Source organism: Alosa pseudoharengus, unplaced genomic scaffold (genome assembly GCF_046254945.1).
Source record: "Alosa pseudoharengus isolate Yale_2024_CS ecotype anadromous, Long Island Sound unplaced genomic scaffold, YU_APseudo_1.1 YU_APseudo_1.1_scf_3, whole genome shotgun sequence".
In the NCBI taxonomy this organism is placed as follows: domain Eukaryota; kingdom Metazoa; phylum Chordata; class Actinopteri; order Clupeiformes; family Clupeidae; genus Alosa; species Alosa pseudoharengus.
Window position 1 is genome coordinate 23,423,787 of NW_027468718.1, and position 20,159 is coordinate 23,443,945.

At 40.8% G+C, this 20,159-nt stretch overlaps 1 protein-coding gene across 1 annotated transcript; it reads left to right on the forward strand.

Moving 5' to 3' along the window:
• Positions 1 to 106: 106 nt before the first annotated feature.
• Positions 107 to 19,111, forward strand: ccdc138 (coiled-coil domain containing 138). Its single transcript, XM_076263622.1, has 15 exons — positions 107 to 243; positions 455 to 518; positions 690 to 789; positions 870 to 964; positions 1,063 to 1,229; positions 1,613 to 1,771; positions 2,574 to 2,693; positions 2,846 to 2,923; positions 3,014 to 3,133; positions 3,509 to 3,667; positions 3,956 to 4,072; positions 4,410 to 4,572; positions 12,774 to 12,950; positions 18,002 to 18,140; positions 18,678 to 19,111. Exons 1-15 carry the CDS (start codon positions 172 to 174, stop codon positions 18,817 to 18,819), a joined length of 1,872 nt encoding a protein of 623 aa, XP_076119737.1. The 5' UTR covers positions 107 to 171; the 3' UTR covers positions 18,820 to 19,111.
• The last annotated feature ends 1,048 nt before the right edge of the window (positions 19,112 to 20,159 follow it).

Consider the following 20,159-nt stretch of genomic DNA (forward strand, 5'->3'; position numbering starts at 1 on the left):
GTTGGTGGCTTCAGAGAATGTCTGGTAGCTTCTAAATATGATCGTTCGTGACCTGGAAGTTTAATAAACATGCTTCCGGGTGAAAGTCAACTGAAGCGGTCGGTTTAAAAACAACCACTACCTAATGCCAAAGATTGGCGGAGCTGCTGCGTCGCGGTTAATCATTTCAATATGAACCAGTCATCCGACATTGATGCCAAAGTGGAAAGACTGAAGAAGAAGTATCTTGAAAAGACACCACTGGTATTAACTAACTTGTTACAATCTTGTTGACACGCATTTTCTGTTGATGTTGGTGGCTAACGTTAGCAAGCTTACTCCCTATTTGGCTATCAAAAGTTAGGCAGCCTAATGAAAGCAATTGTCAACAGCCTGGAATATTAAATTTGAAATTAGATATTTAGTAAATTAACAGAACGGAGAATAGCGACTTAATGATGTTATTATTGTTTAGACTGACGCTGAGACCACAGACCACAAATCAACACATAACGTTGCCGAAAAAGTTATGAACACGGGTGAGTTGATGTAACGTTTTGTTCCAAAGCATTGCAAACAATGCAACACTGCAATGGGGGATAAGCATTATAGCATAAGGTGTTATAGTTTGGATTTGTTGTCTGTGGCCTACGAAATTAAACTGCTTTTTACGTTACGTTAACCATTTCTGTTTCACGTTTTCCTGAAAGCGTGGAAGTCTCCAACCAGTCGTTGCTACTACCGCGAGATCAAATCCCACAATAAAAATTTGCAAGAGCTCTTGAAAGCTGTCACACATTTTCCACTGCGGTCAGTATGTAGCTAACCATAGTCTATGCTGTGCCAAAATCGCATTGTGTAGCATAACAACCACACACCTCCATTCTCAGGCTCGACAGTGAACGCGGTTTGGATGAAAGCGATGTCTTGAGTATTGAATGCGCTCACTCCATGTCAGAGCCCAACATCCAGTGTACAGAGACCGGTATGCAGCTTCTTTAGTGATTGTATTTATCAGAATGATATTGTTAAGATACAATAATATGTACTCCGATTTAAGAATTCAACTGTTGTTTTCTTCAGATGTGACCCTACCCTCCAACTTTAGGGCATTTTCAAGTCCCTCTGAGACAGAGCATTTGGACGAAAGACCTAAAAGTCAAAGACAGCCCTCCCCATATAGTCCCTCATCTGCATCAGGTCTGGGACATGTCTACCAAGAGCTATTGGAGATTTATGAAAAGTTACAAGTAAAGTACTTCCCTACTGTTTACATAAAATGGTCACTTATTGTACATTCTCTTTCTAGCCACGAGCCGCTGTTGACACACGGTAGCTGAACACAGTTGTTTTCAAGAGTGTATGTGTATTGCTCTTGGGTGCTCCTTGTTGGTGCCCCCCCCAATCCCAATCCCAATCCTCCCCCACATTTCTTATGCAGCCCTTGCCACTTAATCTACTAAACCCCTCTTCTACTGCACTTTTTACCCCCCCCCCCCATAAATGCACAAATAGGCTGACACCAGACATAATTTCACTGCATTTCTTACTTCCAGTAACTATATGCATGTGACAATAAACTTCCTTGTATCCTTGTATATAGCAAGCAATAGAATTGTGTGTTTTTGTTTAGGTGGAGCGGCTCAATCAGCAGCAATGGGCTGCCAAGCTCCTGAAACAAGAGCAGAAACTGGAGCAGAGGGAGAACCTGCTGCTGCAGCATCAAGAAACCCTGCACAATGTGTGCGGGGTGCAGGGGGAGGTGCATGGCCGCATCCGTGCACTACAGCAGGTGGGGAGGCCCAGGGTCTGTATTGTGTAAATTACCAAATGGGTCTATCATTTATAAAGGTCATGAAAGTGTAGTGATGTGCATTGAGAGGCCAAGTATAGAAATCGTGTTTTGGATTCTTCCCCATTACTTCTCACGCACTGTTTGTAATTTGACATAAATTGACAGAATAATTAGTAATTGTCATGATTGGCAGTACATTTATGTAATGGCACAGGTACATTTTGAATGTTGAATTATGTGAGTCTATTTATGATTAAATACATGTTTGAAATATTAACAGACCTATTTGATAAATCTTGTTTAGCAATTCAGGGGTGCTATAATGTCTGGGAGAGATTAGTGTAGAAGAGGTTGTGCCTTAAAAAATTTTTACATGCACATGCTGAATAGACCCTTGGTGACTGTGGAGACTGATAATGTTAAGAAGGAATAATTTAGAGCCTAAGCTAAGTTTTTGAAAGCTATGAATTCTGTGAACAGTAGATCCGTTGTAATTGCTTGTGGCTGAATACATGCCTGTGCCTGTGGACAATGTGAATGTTTTCCACACACCAAATAGCCAATTTGTGTTTTCACCATTTGTGGTTGTCTTTTCTCATAAATTTGGTCGCATACCAAAGACAAGAATAAATGTGCACTTTACTTTAATATGTCCTTTGTTACTACAATTTAATTCTGTTTCCCCTATTGTGATCAGGGGGTTTCCTTTATTCACTGGCTGAAATATATGTCGTACATTCATTTACTCCTCTCTTCTGCTTGTTGTAAACATTGAATTACCATAACTTATTTTCATCAGCAACATCAAATAGAGTTTGAGCAATTGAACTTTGCTCTTAAAGAGAAGACAAAAGAGAGTAAGAGGCTCAAATCAAGCTTCGTCACCATCAAAGATTTAAATGAATCCATGAAAAAACAGGTAACTTTCAGAGTTCAGTTTGTTTGTGACCTCTTCATTGTTAATACTCATTATGTATACTTTTGATACATTCTAATCAAGTGTTTGTGCACACCAAAACCTTTATTTTCCCCTCTCTGCTTGTTGTGAAACACCAATGTGTATGTGTGTAGCTAACAGATCTTGGTGAACAGAAAAAGAAATTAGAGGACCAGTTGAAGAAAGTACAAGCCCGTCTACAGAACCTTCAGGTGAGATGTAAAGGTGATTTCTTTGTGTGTGTGTGTGTTAGTATACAAAGAGGGAGGCAGACACACTCAAATCTCTGTTGTTTTCAATAGAGAAAGTATGACTATGCTGTGGCACATAAAGGACAGGGAAATGTTTGTCCAAAAATTGAACTGAAACCCTCCAGACCTGATAAGACTGATAAAACTGTGCCTGCTGTGAAACTGGCAAAGGTAAGTGGCTCTTTTTGCAGACCCATAGTAATAATTTTCTTTTTTATCAGTACAATAGATTAACAAAGCAATCCTATATTCTTTTTGCGTAAGATTTTATAATTTGATTACAAATAATTAGCCTGAAATTCAATAGGAGGTCGTGATAACTGAGTCCATGTGAGGATAATTATTGCAATCAGCAGTGTTTTCTGTAATTATGATCTATTGCATCAGTCAGTCAAATTGTTTTCCCTCTGAGGAACACCACACCCCATCAAGCCAGAGAAAGGCATGGCATGGCATGGCAGCAACCACATGTAGAAATATCTGCTAATTAACTGACCACCAATGACAACAACAGTTCTGAGCTGTTCTGAATTGCACTTCCTGCAGATACCGGGCAGCAGCACCTCTGGGAAGCTTCTGGCCCTCCTTCTGGACTGGGTTTTGGACAGCCAGCTGGTCCAGACTGTTGAGGGGGATGGCAAGAGCAGTCCTTTCCTACTTGATATGCCTCCCTCGGCCACTTCCCTCCACGAGAGGTGTGCAAAGGTTTGTCTGCTGGATTATATTCCCCTACATGGTGGAGATAAGATTGCCAGCATCTATCTTACCTGATACAATGAGTGCAGAGGCTCTTCATGTCATGGCATGCTGCAGTCATAGATGGCCTTTGTTTTCAGCCTGAGACAGTATATCATTAGCTTTATTCTGCCCATCCATATGCATGGAACAGTGTTTTCCTGGATTGTGATGGTGGATTTTATTTAATTTCCTGGTCTGGTGGATAAGCATACAGGTTGCCATCCTTTTAAACCTCTCATTTGTTCTTCCTCACAGACTTTGCCAGTGCTTACCGAACAACTTCAACAGGCTACAGAGACCCACTCACCCTTACAGCTACTCCTACTTAAAGTCAGCTACTGGTCTTTGAGGCAGTTGGATCAGAGTTCCCAGGTGCTGTCACTGTGCTGAGACTAAAGCCCCGTTCACATAGTTCACATATATTTGTTCACACGATTTGCTTGTCATCTGTCGCTTTAAAAGTTGAAATTATTTTAAGTGTGTTGCTTTAATCATTGAATTACATTAACGTTACATGGTCTCTTGTTACTATTAGCTGTGAAAAGCTTACATGTATCCTAACAACTCTGAAGAAGCCTTCTAATAATGGCATGGTGTTTAAGTTTCAGAGCATAATGGCTTTTCACTAGTAAAGCCACATGCTGTGCACTACAAAAAGGCCGTAGTCCATAGTATCAGGTATACGACGTATTGCACATTTTCCCACCAGACCCCATTGACCTCCACCTTGCGGAGATTAGGAGAGGAAATGACCAAAGGCTCTCTGGACCCAAGTGTTCCCAGCAAGAGCAGGCCCTGTCCTCTGTTCAAAACCCCATGCCTTCACACAAGGTTCCTGTCAACGCTGATCATCCTCAAAACCATCTCTCAGGGTAAGAAGAATGAATGATTTGTAATGCATATGCACCATATAAAAGCTAGCCTGGAAATCCAGACCCAAATCCCAAAGATTAAGGGTCTGGCTACGAGTACTGAAAATGACCCAACTCAAGGGGCGGCACCAAACATGGATTTAAAAATATCACTGCATGGAATTGGATAACACTACGACCAATATTTACTGACCGATTCCGGAAATCGACGCAATTGGATAACACTACGACCAATGTTTCCGGATTTCGACGTCACATCGCTGACGTTATCTGTTTAGCTCGCCTCTGGCCATCAGATACTGATGTGATTGGTGCAGCTCGGCTCCATGGGCATAGGTAATGAGCATTATCACTCATCGCCAGAGTCGCTCGCTGAGCAAATTCAAACTATCGCGAGAATTCTGAATTTCCAGGGTATATAAAAGCTGTATGTCGTATAGAAACTGTAGACACCTCTTGATTGCTGTTGGATCTTGAGCAGCTGAACCATATTGAATAAGCCTGTCAGAATGGCTGGATATCAGAGTGGGGTATACTGTGCATACAGAAAGTTTTCAGACCTTTTCAAGTTTTCCACATTTTAGAATTTAAGAAGTAAGGAATTTCCGTTGCCTACCAAAGGAGTTTGTCAAGTCTGAAGTATCACTTCAATGCAAAGCCATCCATAGGTACAAGTTAGAACACCTCTTGATGATAATAATGCTAGCCACCAGCCTTGTCAAAGTTAACTTTACAAAAGTATTGTTTACTTAGCCTACCCTATGACCGACTAACTAACTAACTGACAAACTCCCCCTGCTAAACCGACTACATTTGTTGCACACTTGAAACAAAATGTATTCACAAGCATATTGAAGGTGGTTACATCTATTTTCATTCTAATAACTTTACATTACATTTCCGCTCTTTGTCTCGTTTTTTCCTACTGTTTAGTTTCATCTTTTTCTACTCAACTATTTTAACTGCTATTTCTTATCTTAGACTGCTACCTACTGAATAGAAAAGGCAACAACTTAGTAATTATGTGAATAAAAATGTAACATTTTTGAATGGCCAAAAAAAGGACAAATAATCAGCGGTATACCACACATTACCTTGGTGTTGGGCACTGCACATGTCATTGACAGTGAGTGGAAACTTCAGTCATTTGCATTCATCATGCTAAAAATCTGACACCAGGCACTACGTTGATGCTTGCGTCAAAGTAAAAATTATAATAAAAGAGAGAGATGTTGAACTTTAAAGTCTATAATGTTGGTTTGGCTCTTCATTGATTCATCTGCCAATTCTTTTTTTTTAAACATATGTTCATAGCAAAAATGGATGCATGTGATTAATTTAGATTAATTATTCAGAGTATATAACTAATTCGATTATTTTTTTTAATAGCTTGACAGCCCTAGTTGTGACAATTGCAATATGCATAACTGGCGTATTGTCATACAGAGAAATTGATCTGCACCACGCCCCTTTTTTGGGGAAAGCGAGCTAGCATCATATCATTGATTCCAATGAGAGAGACAGCTAGCAGTCCCACATGACATCTAGTCATTAATTCACAGGACATTCAACCCTTTTACTAACACAACGGTTATGAAGAAATATGTAACTGACTCATGCCGAACTATGTACATTAACAACATAATTTGCTTCCAAAACCCCAGTGTTGAGGATGAATTTAGCTCGTAGCTAACACTTAAAACCATTAGCTTGCTAACTAGCTAACTTGTAGAACTTGAGTATAACAGCAAATTATCTCACCTTGTTGTAGGAAATACATACGTATTTCATAAAATTAAGGTGTGACTTATGTTTAATTGACATTATGACACGTAAAGTTAAGCTTGCCAAATCTAGTTTAACATTTACTCGACGGCAGCTCATTTGTGACACTCCTGTTAATAAACTGGAAAGAGCAAAAAATAGGAATGTAATGGTCGCCTAAATCCCACAGACACACAAATAACTCTCACAGCAATGTTATTTTGTGCTTTTTATTTACTTTTGCTCAAATATTTAATAAGTGTAAGCCCTTTTCACTCCCCACGTCCATGCAGCTCCATAGATTTTGATTCAATCCAAGTGGTCTGCTATCCCTGAAAAGGGGGCGGGGACGTGTGGCAAATTCAAAGTTCCCGGATGGGCTCTGATGCACCCTACAGGGTTCCTACACAGTATGGAAAAAGTATGGAATTTGATTTAAGTAATTTCCAGGTCTGGATAAGTATGGAAAAAAGAAACAAGGGTATGGAGAAATATTTGTGTTTCCAGACTATTGCATCTACAGTACTAATCACTTCACTCAGGTTATAATGAACCATTCCTACTGTTGTGTAGCTTAACTGTCAGTCCACATCATCAAGATACAATTGAATGGGGGTCCTCAGAAAAAAACTCTCCCACAAGGGGACCCTGGTACCAAAACCAAATCGAGAACCCCTGTTCTAACCAAGTGCCCTACACCATTGTGCACTGGTTTGTTTGCGTAGCTCTGCTATTTTCGGGTACACTGGTAGACTTTTTTGATTTTGTAAAAGATACCAAGACATGGATACTGCATTATCTGATAAACTGTTATTGCAAACAAATAATATTGTTTACGGTGATTTCTGAGGCCTCTGCCAGCAGTCCACTAGTCTCCAACATATGTAGACTATGCTTGTATCTACAGAGAACTAAAAATGTGAGTGCACCTTCCAACACAGCACTTCCCCCAACAAAAAGTAAAAAAAAAAAAAGTTGGTAGGTATTAACTACCAAGTTAATAATAAACATTATTATACAGCTCTTCACAATGCTAGTAGAACGCTCCATTGACAATGTCTAGAATATGGACAGAAAAATGTACCGAGAAGTTTGAAAATTTAAGTATGGAAAAAGTATGAAATTTTGAAATGGAAAATGTGTAGGAACCCTAATCCTACTTCTATCAGTGGTCCTTGAGATGCTTCTACAACTTGATTCGAGTCCACCTGTGCCTAAATTAATTCATTTGACATTATTAGGAAAGGCACACATGTCTATAAGGTCTATATAAGAACCTTACAAAAGGACAACCATCAGTGCAGCTTTCCTCCACACACGCCATAGGGAATTGTGGCCAAATAGTCCAATCTTAGTTAGTCCACACCAGGATTTTGCTTCTCATGGTCTGAGAGTCCAGGTACTTTTTTGCAAACTTCTAGTGGGCAGTCATGTGCCTTTTAGTGAGGAATGGTTTCCGACGGGCCACTCTTATCATAAAGGCCTGATCGGTGGTGTGCTGCACTGATGGTTGTCCTTCTGTAAGGTTCTTCCATCTTCAGAAAGGAACTCTGGATTTCATAGTGACCTTTAGGTTTGGCTGGGCGGCCAGATCTAGGAAGTCTGATGGAGGGTACTGTGCTTTTGGGCCCTTTCAATGCTGCAGAAATGTTCTTGTATCCTTCCCTAGATCTGTGTCTTGACATAGTCCTCTCTCGGAGGTCTACAGACAATTTTCTCAACCTTGTGGCTTGGTTTTTACTCTGACATACATCATCAACTGTGAGACCTTATATAGACAGGTGTGTGCCTTTCCTAATAATGTCCAATTAATTCATTTAGCCACAGGTGGACTCTCAATAGTCCTTGAGATGCTTCTACAACTTGATTGAAGTAGGATGCACCAGAGCTCAACTGCAAGTGCCATACCAAAGGGTCTGAATACTTATATAAATGAAAACTGAAAATGTCAGTCTTTAATTTGTAATATATTTTCATTCCATTTTAAGATGAGTCTGAAACATAACAAAATGTGGAAAACTTGAAATGGTCTGAAAACTTTCTGTATGCACTGTATGCATGGGTCTTCCTTCATTCCCTCGGGATAAATTGCATCTAGCTAACTAGTTAGTTGGCTCATATGTGTATGTCATTGAATGACTTCCATGAAATAACTTTCACAGAAATGTAATAAACTAGATATACCGCAAAGTGGTACGAAATATGACCACCGCTCAGTCCTGCACATTCTCTCCGCAAAAATAAATCACGCTTGTCAATTTATCTCCATCTCCTACTCCATCCCCTACTCTTTCAACTTTTGTTTTAAGGGGAGGAGGGTGAGGAGAGCATTGCAATAATCAACCCTGCAAGATATGAAGGCATGGACTATTTTTTCTAAATGAGTCATTCCGTGTCAAATCACACAAAATCCAAGAAAATGGTTGCAGCACCGACTCCTCAAAGTCTACACAATGTTTAGGTTCCATAACTAAAACCTGTCAAATATTTTTGATCAATTCGATTGTTTTCATAGTCTTTTTGCCCTTGATTGTTTACACTCTCTCAAAGGCCTTATCTTGGAGGCCATGTTTGGACATTCATATCTTAAAAGTATAATGATGAATTTTATTTATATTTTTTATTACTTAAATATAAAATGCGTATATAAAAAAGAGCATTTTCGCTAATCTTTTTCTGCAGTAACTGACTAATTCAAAGTATTAAATACCGGTAATTAACTAGTCAGATAATTAAAATAACTACAAATCCAGGCTTTTGTCATTGCCATCAAATATTTTTGCTTGTTTATTATCAGGATAATTTATATTTGTCGAGGAATAGTAAGTCAAAAGTAAAATAAAAGTTGTCTCATAACAAGGGCATGCGTTTGAAACATTTTGTTAAAAAAAGTTGAAAGGTTGTATCAAAACACAAATAAATTGGAAAGACCAAAATCAGAAAAAGTTGGGATGTTGTGTAAAATGCAAATAAAAACAGAATGTGACAATATAAAAATCTCATAAACCCATATTTAGCAGCAAAAGGCACATAGACAACATATCAAATGTTGAAAATGATCATTTGGACTATTTCATGGAAAATATATGTTGATTTTGAATTTCATGTCAGCAACCTGTTTCAAAAAAAGTCACCTCTTTATTTAACAAAAATCTATTAATGTTTAAGAACTGAGGAGAATGAAATGTTGTCTCATTACATACAATGAGAGGTCTGGAAACGGGTCTGGAGGTACAAAAGACCACCGCCATCCAATTTATCTTTCAGCTCTCTCCCTTGCAAAGATTTCTCTGGATTCTCTGAATGTTTTAATGATATAATTATGTCCTGTAGATGATGAACTCCCCAAATGCTTCACAATTTCATGTTAAGAAACATTACAATGACATCATTTGTGTACACAGAGTGATGATGAATACCCGTCCTTGCTTCTTTACTTCTAAGAGGACCCTGCTCTTTCTGGGATGCTCTTTTTCATACCCAATCGTGTTGCCAGTTACCCAAATTAGTTGTGAAACATTCCTCCTTTTGTTTTCTTTATCATTACACAACTTTTCCAGCATTTTGTTACCCCGTCCCATTTTTTTAAAAACATGTTGCTGGTATCAAATTCAAAATTAACATATATTTTTCATGAAATAGTTAAATTTGTCATTCTTAACATTTGATTTGTTGTCTGTGTCCTTTTTGCAACTAAATATGAGTTTAAGAAGTTTGCAGATTATTACAATCGTCCCAACTTTTTCTAATTTGGGGTTGTATTAAAACATATCTCTGTACATTAAAAGTATAGGTTAAATATATTCATGGCATGCATTTTCATGTAATTATGTCTCAATGCTCACTTGACTGCTATATTTTGGAGTAGTTATGTAAACAGATCAGTAAAGGTATGTTTCACCGTCTTGACCCCCAAGACCAGATGTGCTATGCAGACATCTACAGCAGATGGCAATGTTGTGGTTTTCCAGTCATTTCAAGAGAGTTGCAGCCTAGAGTCGAAGAGCTCTGAATTTGCCGAAACTTTTGTCAGCCTCCAGCCTAATTTTTTTTCCCTATAATTTCAGAACATTCTTGTCAACAATGGCAAACCATGCTGCAATACAGTTTTATCCACAAAACCTTTGATCTGAAGTCCAGTCCTGCCACTCAAGTACATAACTTTCTAATGGATTTCACTTGCCTTTCTGGCTCACCCATACTTTAGATTGACAGAAAATCCTATTGTGGATAATTATGACCGCCGTGCAGCGAAGCAGTGGTCATATAGGTTTAGTCAGAATTTTTTTTCTTCCAGATTTTTTTTTTTTTTTTAGTAATTTTGTGTCAACGATTCCCGGGACACTGAAAGACCGGGATTTACGAAACTTCTTGGGCATGTAGCCCCAGAAGGATGACAAGGAACTATTGACGGACTGGACCCCCCGAAAGGAGGGTAGGGTGAACACAGTTTTCTGTGAATATCTTGAGAACTGTAGGGCCTAAGAAGACCACATTTTTTTTAGTATGTTGGTCTCAAGGGGCCATGTCAACCCATCTCATTACTTATTTGATATATAGTGCCACCTAGTTAAAAATAAAAAAGCAAAAATCAGGTGTAATCACATGTAACAATTGGAGGTATAGGATCATTCTGACACCCTCTGAATGCATGCCAAGTTTCGTGGAATTCCATTCATGGGGAATACAATACAATAAATAAATCTACGTGTAAATTTAGTGACTGTACACCAACTGGCCTGTAGATGGCCGGACACAGTTTTCTGCAAATATCTCGAGAACCTTAGGGCCTAGGATGACCATTTTTTTCATCCAGGGGCCATGTCAACCCATCCCATATCCACTCATTTCATGTACTGTAGCGCCACCTAGTTCAAAATGAAAAAGCAGAAACGAGGCATTGTAATTGCTGGTATCTTTGGCTGACAGGTTCAAAACTGCACAGCATTTGAAGTGTAGGATCATTATTACACCTTCTGACATGGGACGTTTCGTGGAATTCCGTTCATGGGGGACCATACAATAAATTACTATATGTGTACATTTAGTGACTTTAAACTACGCATTCACACACACACACACTCATGAACACGCGCAAACACAGATACATACACACACAGACACACACATAAGCGCACACACACAAGCACAGACACACACACACACACACACACACACACACACACACACACACACATAAAAACACACACATGCAGGCACACGTGCACACACACATAAACACACACACACACCCCATTACCCCCACACACCCACTTAAAAGCAAATACACACACACACGCACTCATGAACACACGCAAACACAGATACATACATACACACACAGACACACACATAAGCGCACACACACATACTGTACACACAAGCACAGACACACACACACACACACATAAACACGCGCACACACACACATAAAAACACACATGCAGGCACACGTGCACACACACATAAACACACACACACACCCCATTACCCCCACACACCCACTCAAAAGCAAATACACACACATGCACAGACACATAAAACACACACGTATGCAGGCAAGCAGAACCCCCCCCCCCCACACACACACACACACACAGAAGCACACATAAAAGCAAACGCACACATACATACTCATTTACATACACAAAAGTTGCAACAGTAGTGGATGGAGTCCCGCCCTATTTAATATAATGTTCTCTTTAATCTTCTATATCACATTTAATGGCCACCATTTTATACAGGGAAAATTGCTGTTCCTAAAATCATGAGCAGGATCTTATGGTGCTGGCTGGGTTAGGTGAATCATGAGCAGAATCTTAGATAAATCATTGATTAGATAAATCATTTAAACATTAGATAAATCATTGAGCTCACAGACATTTGGGTCCCATGTGGGAAGCATCAGGACCCTCAGAATTCATAGTCTTTTTTTGTCTGTAGGGTGCTAGAGGCATGGTAGAACAGAATATATTTTTAACTCACTCAGTTTTGCACTTATTGAGTGTCAAGCAATTGTAAACACTTTTGTTTTGTGGCACAAAAGAAAACCAGCGTGACTTTAAATGCTCTGGTAAGCCATACCTGAAGATGTGGTTTGTGGGGTGCTGCCAGTGTGCACACATTCTAGTGCTAGAAAGCAGGAAACATCTTGTCATATGAAACATGCTGTGCTCTCTCTATCTTTCTCTCTCTCTCTTTCTTTCTTTCTTTCTTTCTTTCTTTCTCTGTCACTCACTCAATCACTCACACACACACACACTCTCTCTCTCTCTCTCTCTCTCTCTCTCTCTCTATCATTCACACATACACAAAGTTCAGTCCGTGCTTGACCTGGACCCATGGCTTATTGCCAGACCTCTCACTTAATCTCTCTCTCTCTCTCTCTCTCTCTTTCTCTCCCACATGACCCCTTGGCTTTGCGTTTGGTGTGTCAGTGGACACGCTGGCGCAGGCTCTGGAGGCTCTGCTGGTGGAGCTGAGGACTGAGGAGGGCCAGGCTCTGTTCCTGCACTACCAGGCCCTGCCCGTGGTCTCGGCGCTCCTCAGGGGGGGCAGCCCCGGCCTGCTGGCCTCTGCGCTGGACGTTCTCATGCTCATGTGTGGAGAGTCCTGTAAGTGTCTTGCAGTTGCACCAACACAAATGTGCACATATCCACACACAAATTTGATGTGACACGAAAGATGTGATGAACAGTTAAATAACCATGAATTCTTATAAAAGTCTTTCAACTCCTTCTACTGAACATGAAACATTTTGTTGTTCATTTCAATATGATAATAGCTGTCTAGTTATAGGCGGTGAGTGCTTACTGCCATTCAAGAAAATACAGTAGAAGGACTAACACATTTGTCTTATCTTGTTTTGATTAGATGTTAAGTGGAAATGGGCAATAATGAATAGGCATTCACCCAGGGCTCTGCAGCGCCGGTCTCGGTTGTGTATGTTTACATTTGTGTCTCTGCTTTGGTTTGTGGTAGTGTAACCACTGAGTGCTGTGGCATTTCCATTCAGATTAATTCACTGGTAGTTACTTTTCCACATGCAGACACATCTCCTTTCAATTTTATGTCCTTGTTTATCCTTTTACTTCATACTGAAACACGCCCTGTGAACAGAGAAGACTGAAAAGAGACTAAACAATTGGAGATAATGAACATTAAACCTCCCACAAACTCCTTGGCCATGCCTCATATCTCCTTATACCCTAATTCCGTGTCATGGTAAATGTCCGGTCATCTCTCTTCTCTTTCCATTACCGTCTTGTTTAGGAGTGTCAGTAGATTTGTGTACACCCAGTAATGGCCTCTACAGTAAAAGGCACAAGTATTTATATTGTAGATTTGACATTAATGGGCCAAGTTCAGTTTGGATGGCGTGTTGTTTGGTTTAGCTGTCATTTGTGGTTGGCAGCATTAGATGCATCTGACTGAAAGGTAAAGCCATGGGGCTGCCACTCTTCTTCCATTGCAGGAAGTCATCTGCTGCTCCCTGCTTACATTGAACACTGTCAGAGGATCACATTTCTCTAGCCAGAGAGTGTTTTTTCAAAGCTTCCAACCCTCAAGAGATGCACATCAGTAATGGACTCTGTGCCCACACACACTCAGATCTGCAGGGCACCCTCGTATGAATCTATGATTAAAGAGTTGTAGTGTGCGGATGATGATGGCAGGGGAGAGCCACGGGGTCTGCTGGAATGCTGTGCACAGAAGTGTGTCTCGGCCAAGCGTCTCCATCCACACATGCTTGCTGCCTCCCAACAGAGCGTAAATTCACCAAAGATTTGGAGGGGAAACCGCACTCAGGCTCAAACTGGCCACAGTACCAGTACCAGTCTGGCCTTGGTAATTTAATTTTTCAGGGCCTTTTTGATTCTTGATTATTTGCCCTGCTCTGTTCCCTTCTGTAAGTTAAGATAAAAGCTCTTTGCTCACTGCACTCTATCAGATGTCTAAGACATGTCCGGTTGGTGTCAGTGGGAGTGAGGGGGAGATGGAGGAAACGTGTTCCTTTCCTGAGGTGCAGCTTGTAACGATTGGCTTTTAAACACTGGCAGTAGCGCACTTAATAGTCATTAAAAGCTGCTAATTAGCACAGCGGGCAGAACCGCTGCTGGGCGCTGACGGTGTGCAGAGCCCGGAGACGCAGAGACCCTGACTGCTCAGGGGAGCAGGAGGCTCAGGCACCTACTAGTGATTTATGGATGAGGGGGGGAGAATGCAGGAGACGAGGCTGGGCAATTAAAGCGCTTTGTGGATGGAGTGATTAGGGCTCTCTGGGGGAAAAGGCAGCTGAAGCAGAGCGGCGGTGACTTCTGGCGGTGGGGGGGGGAGTTCACACCTGAAGGTCATCTCGGCGGGGCTGTCCGACGTGGGCCCTGCACAGCGTCTCGTGTCTGCGGCACTGGGGCGCCCTCAGTGACTCTCACGCTGCACTTAATCCACTCCATGTGTCTTGCCTCGGCACAGGGGCCCACTGAGAGGAGCCACTCAAAAAGAACGAGGCCCTTAAATCAACACGGACAAAGTGCATTCAGCAACGGATGGACAGCGTTTGAAGTTCTCAGACCCCCCCCACCCCCTCCTCTGAGACTCACCTGTGAAGATGTGAGGGAGCCACATGTGTGAGGACCACATGCGTGTCTGAGGGGAGCACATGTTCAGAGAACACGCTTACACTTCAGCCTCCAGACCACAACACCGGAGATTGCAGGCTGCGGTGGCTGTGGTGTGTCACTGGCATCTGTACAGCAGTGGGCTGTGGGCCAGGGAGACAGGGAGCCTCCAAGAGCCCCACCGTTGAAGCATTTTTGGAGTTGTCCTGGTGGAGTTTCTTGTGGAGTTTCACTAGCATGCTCGATTAAGTTCTAATTTATTGAATTGGTTTGTGCTTCCATAGTTGGTTGGCACATCCAGTCATTGAGGTTGGCAGGTGGGGGAAATCAGTGTGCACACAGATATTGAGCACAGGGACTCCACAGTGTTCAGGTCATTACGCTATTTGCATGTGTCCTCTCTCCTCAAGTCAAGTTAAGTCAAGTTTATTTATATAGCGCATTTCATTCGAGGTCATTCAATGTGCTTTACATAAACAAAACCATAAAATAATAACAAATAAAAGCATAGAAGGGCATAGTCAAAGAATAGTTCAAAAGGTAAAGATCATAATAAAAATAAATATAATATAAATATAAATATAAAAAATAAAACACACAAGGTAAAATCATTTAAAAATAATTATTATACGGCTCTTCACAATGCTAGTAGAATGCTCCATTGACTTGAATGGGATTTCCCAACGTTCTACGGTAAAATAAATTCATGTAATTACCGCTGCAAACATATAATTACCGCTGTCAGTGGCAACGGGTTTTGTTTCTGATCATATCACTCCGCAAGTATTCCGGTCACTTCTTGCATTGGAACGTCATTCAAAAGTGAAAGCAGACGGTTGATCAGCTGTGTTCTAAAGAATGTTTGATTCAAGTTCAGCGTGTGTTGCGAACTATTTGTTTCTCAGCAAAAGCCACGACGAAACGGTAACAAATAAGTGTAAAGAGACATATCGTGGAGTTTATTTTTTTCGTTTTGGCAAGTAGCCGTATAATAAGCGGGATAATGTATAGAACGCCGGTCATTATGGGTAAATAAGTCCCTTCAGGGCGAAACAAGTCCGGTTCGCCCTGTCGGGACTTATTTTCCTCATAATGACCGGCGTTCTATACATTATCCCTTACATAATAATTAATGAGCAAAAAAAGAAATAGTAGTAAAGTAGTAAAAAAGCAATAAAAGACAAGGTAGAATAACTATCTGATCAGTGCATTAACAATTGTTAATGTTTTCTTTAAACATGCAGGTAGGTTTGTTGAGAGACAGAGAGACAAGGAGGGGCTGTGCATCATTGTGTGGTGGTCAGTGCTGATATTGTGGTGGGCCGCCACAAATAAGTCAATGTATGGGAAACACTGCATTTGTTGAAATTTGAACCAAACATCAACAAAACACCAGAGAGTGAACTCACCAATTCACCCATCCCCAAACTCCCCTTCCATTTCCCTACACTCCCGTCCCCTCCTTTCGGTGATTGGCTGGAACTTGCTTGCAGCTGTTCTGTTCGGGGGACAGGCTTGCTCCACTTTGTTTCTTTCCCGTTCATGGAGCCAATGAGTGTTTTTTTACAGTGTACTCACAGAATGGAGAACTACTGGATTGTGATGAGATGTGACAAAAAGTGTTACGGGTTAGAAATCGCTTTGAATCGCTGAGGCTACCTTTAACATCACAGTACTGAACTGCCTCGACCTCTTGGCCTTTCATTGAATTGGTAGAGTCAGACAAAATGGAGCCCCGCTGAGAGGAGGCCAAGCCTAACTGTGTCAGGATGAAATCTTGTTTGAATTCTGTCATTGTATAGTTATTTTTGTCCTCTGAAAGGATCTGATCAACATCTGTTTTCATGTTTCAGTCAGCTACCCTGAGATTAAAGCTGCCTATCTATCCAAATTAAAAGCAGGGTTTGGTATCGTTTGGTGAATATGGAAACCAGGCATTTACTGGATGCTCATATTCACAAGCCTTCAGGAGATTCATTTATTGTTTTATATTGTATTATTTATTATCAGCATTGATTACAGATTAAATGAATGACTAAGTACAACGTTGCAGTACAAAGTCTTTTTTTGTGGCACTTCTTGGTGGTTGTAATTAATTAATTTTTTCGTGGATACAAATTAGTTTGTATAAAAAGGCACTAACGGATGAAAAGGTATTTGTTTTGTCATTCCTTACAGCTATTGAAAATTAATCTAACATTTTCTCTGACAACGAGAAGGAAAGTATCTTAAACCTCATTTCTAATACGCCTTTGTTCAATGATGAATCAATCAATGTTTTTTTCCTAGCTGAGATACATTTTCTGGTTGCTATCGGTTACGTTGTTCATGTCTGAAAAGCTTGTGGATGTTTCTTGTTTTGTTTTTGTTTTTTACTTTACGTAATGTACGATGACACATTAAATCATATTTAATTTTATATAGAGAGAGACTGAGTATATAGAAAATTGACTATTGAGAATATGAAAATATGGAAGTATAAACAAGAGGTGGATGACATTCCCTCACTAATACTATTTAGGCTAACACTATTGTTTCCAACTGTTGCAAAATTGCTCATGACTGCTACCTCCAGGGAAAAAAAAAACTAAACAAAAATGCAAGTCGGTAGAGATGGGTTTTTTACTTAAGGATTTAAAAACAGTCACGATGCTGTCAGATGATGCTGATTTGAAGTCATGTGGTAAACTATTCCAGAGGCGTGGTGCATGGACACTGAAGGCATGGTCACCTTTATAGTTTTGCTTTCATTTTCTGCTCACTGAAACTAAGCAAATGCACTCAGAAATGCCTGACATAAAGAACACACTGTATGGAACGCAGAGGAGGCATGACTGAATTCTGACATTGCCTTAACAGTTCCTTTACTGTAGGCCTAAATCAATTTATATTTCTAAGCAACAAAAAAAAACATCCATTATCTTAAACCTCGTATGTGGAGATAACCATATTGGCACCTGAAAGTGCCTATGGTAAATCTCTCGTAGCTGTAATCCTGCTGGAATAGTTCTGCAGGGCCCTCACCACCTCCCTCTTGCTCCGGTCAGGGATGCAGACTCGGTTCCTGGAGGCCTGCAGCACTGAGGATTTCTTCCGCACAGCATCGCTGCTGCTGCGCAACCCTCGGCTGGAGCTGCCACTGCTGGAGAAGGTCACCATGCTGCTGCAGAGACTCTCGGCCAACAGGTGAGCGCTGCTCCCCTCACACAGCGGCCTCCTGGGCCGCGCTGCACGCAGGCCTCGCAATACCACCAGCAAATGGCACACTGCATTCATTATGTGCCTAATGTTTTCCTTAAACTGCCAATTAGACCAATGCCAATTGATTTACTGTAGTCATAGTAGGTTTGGTAAAAAAGGAAATGCGCTGATCTATTAGCTGTGTTGTTCTCAGACCCTTTGTTAGCCATCATTAGCAAAGATCACAGCAGAGTTTTTGGATCTGCAATGACTAAAGTGAGAGAGAAAAAGAAAAAAAAAACTCCAGTTTGCTTCCTCTCAGTCCATCTGGTGGGTTGTTCTGCTCCAGCGCTGTCTTGTGTTTCATCCGAGGGATAAACTAAAAGTCATGCGCCAGTGGACCATAATGCATGCGATCAGCTCTGAGGAATGTGACCAATTGTTTCTCTTGTTTATTTATTTTCTTTTTTAAGTGGTATGTAATCGTGCACTTGCGCAGCAACACAGCACAAGAGAGTAAAACTCCTCTGTGTCATTTTGCAGGAAAAACAAGCGGCTGTTTGAGGCATTCTCACTCCACCTCGTGCTGCAGGAGAAGTACAGAACTGTTGACCCATTGCACACCTTTCTGCGCATCAATCTCAGCTCCATCCTCTTCAATCTGGGCATGTTGACACGGCCGTAGACTTGCAGCCTTTTCCCCAGCTTGTTCTGGCACTGATCTTGGGAGATTTATTTTCCTTTCAGTCACATGGCCCAGTCTTTGCATCTTAACATTATGAAGACGTATGACATTAAGTTATGTTTGTAAATGTTTTTTAAAACTTTGTTGTAACAATATTAACTGAAATTTCTTTGAGGCATTGACAATTTTCCACAACTGCTGTCGCTACAATTTGCTGTAGGTCCTGTGGCCTTGTCTTATCCCAATCATGTGTTTACGTGTGTGTGTTTTGTATTTATTTTTCATAGGCCCTGTGCTAATTAAAGCCTTCAAGAGAAACTTGCCTCTCTTTCCACGTCAAGTTTATATTTCCATAAATCTTGAGTGTTTGGACACAGACCGAAAGAGTGCCAAACATCACAGGCAACAGATTTATTTTCAGCTTCGAATGTTAAACCGTAATCCAGTTCAAACTACTTTGGTTTTAATTTATTTTTGACTTTAAATGAGATGCAGACAATTGCCCCTATCTCTCCTGGAATCTCCTATTTACTGGAAAGCAACGTCTGTCAGCAATACGTCCTTTGCTTTCAGTTTGTGTGTAACCATCTAAGGAAATCTTTGGTGAGAGTGCACAGGCACACTGACCATAGGCATACTGAAGTCAGCACAGAAGATGGATTACTGCTCGTGTTCATCTTTCACTGCCTTCACAGCTTTGTCAATTCAGCCTTCCCCTCATTTAACAAAATGATGAATGCCAGGGGAGGTTGAATAGATTACAGGTGTTGAGCCCTTCACTTTTGTTGAATAATTCTCATTATAGCATATCTCACTGTGAGATACTCACACGCGCGGACGGTACACACACACACACACACACACACACACATACACACAGATGTGGAGCTGGCAGATGGAGTGGAGTTCCATACTTAGACCTCAGCATGTGTGCACCTGCTTTAAGTCCCATTGTATCCCTTTATGTTGTAGTAGACCATCTCCTACAGAAACCAGGGGGAAATCAACATACTATGTAAGGACTGTGGAGTAAGAACATGCAGGTTTATCTGCACATCTACATTCATTACAAAAGCATTGTGCTGACGAAAGAAGTGGAAATGTCTTAAAGCATGTTAATTATTCCTGATGTACCATGGTGCCTTGTTTGACTGAAGCTGTTTGACAGGCCATGTTTTAGAAATAGAAAGGTTTCAGTAGTGTAATGACTAGGGTAATGAAGTCCTACAGTATATTCAGTGAGCCTTCATTTTAATTTTTGAACCTGCCATGATTGAAGAGATTGTAATTGGGTGTCAGTCAGGACGTGATGTGAAGGATTTAACAACGTAAAAAAAATG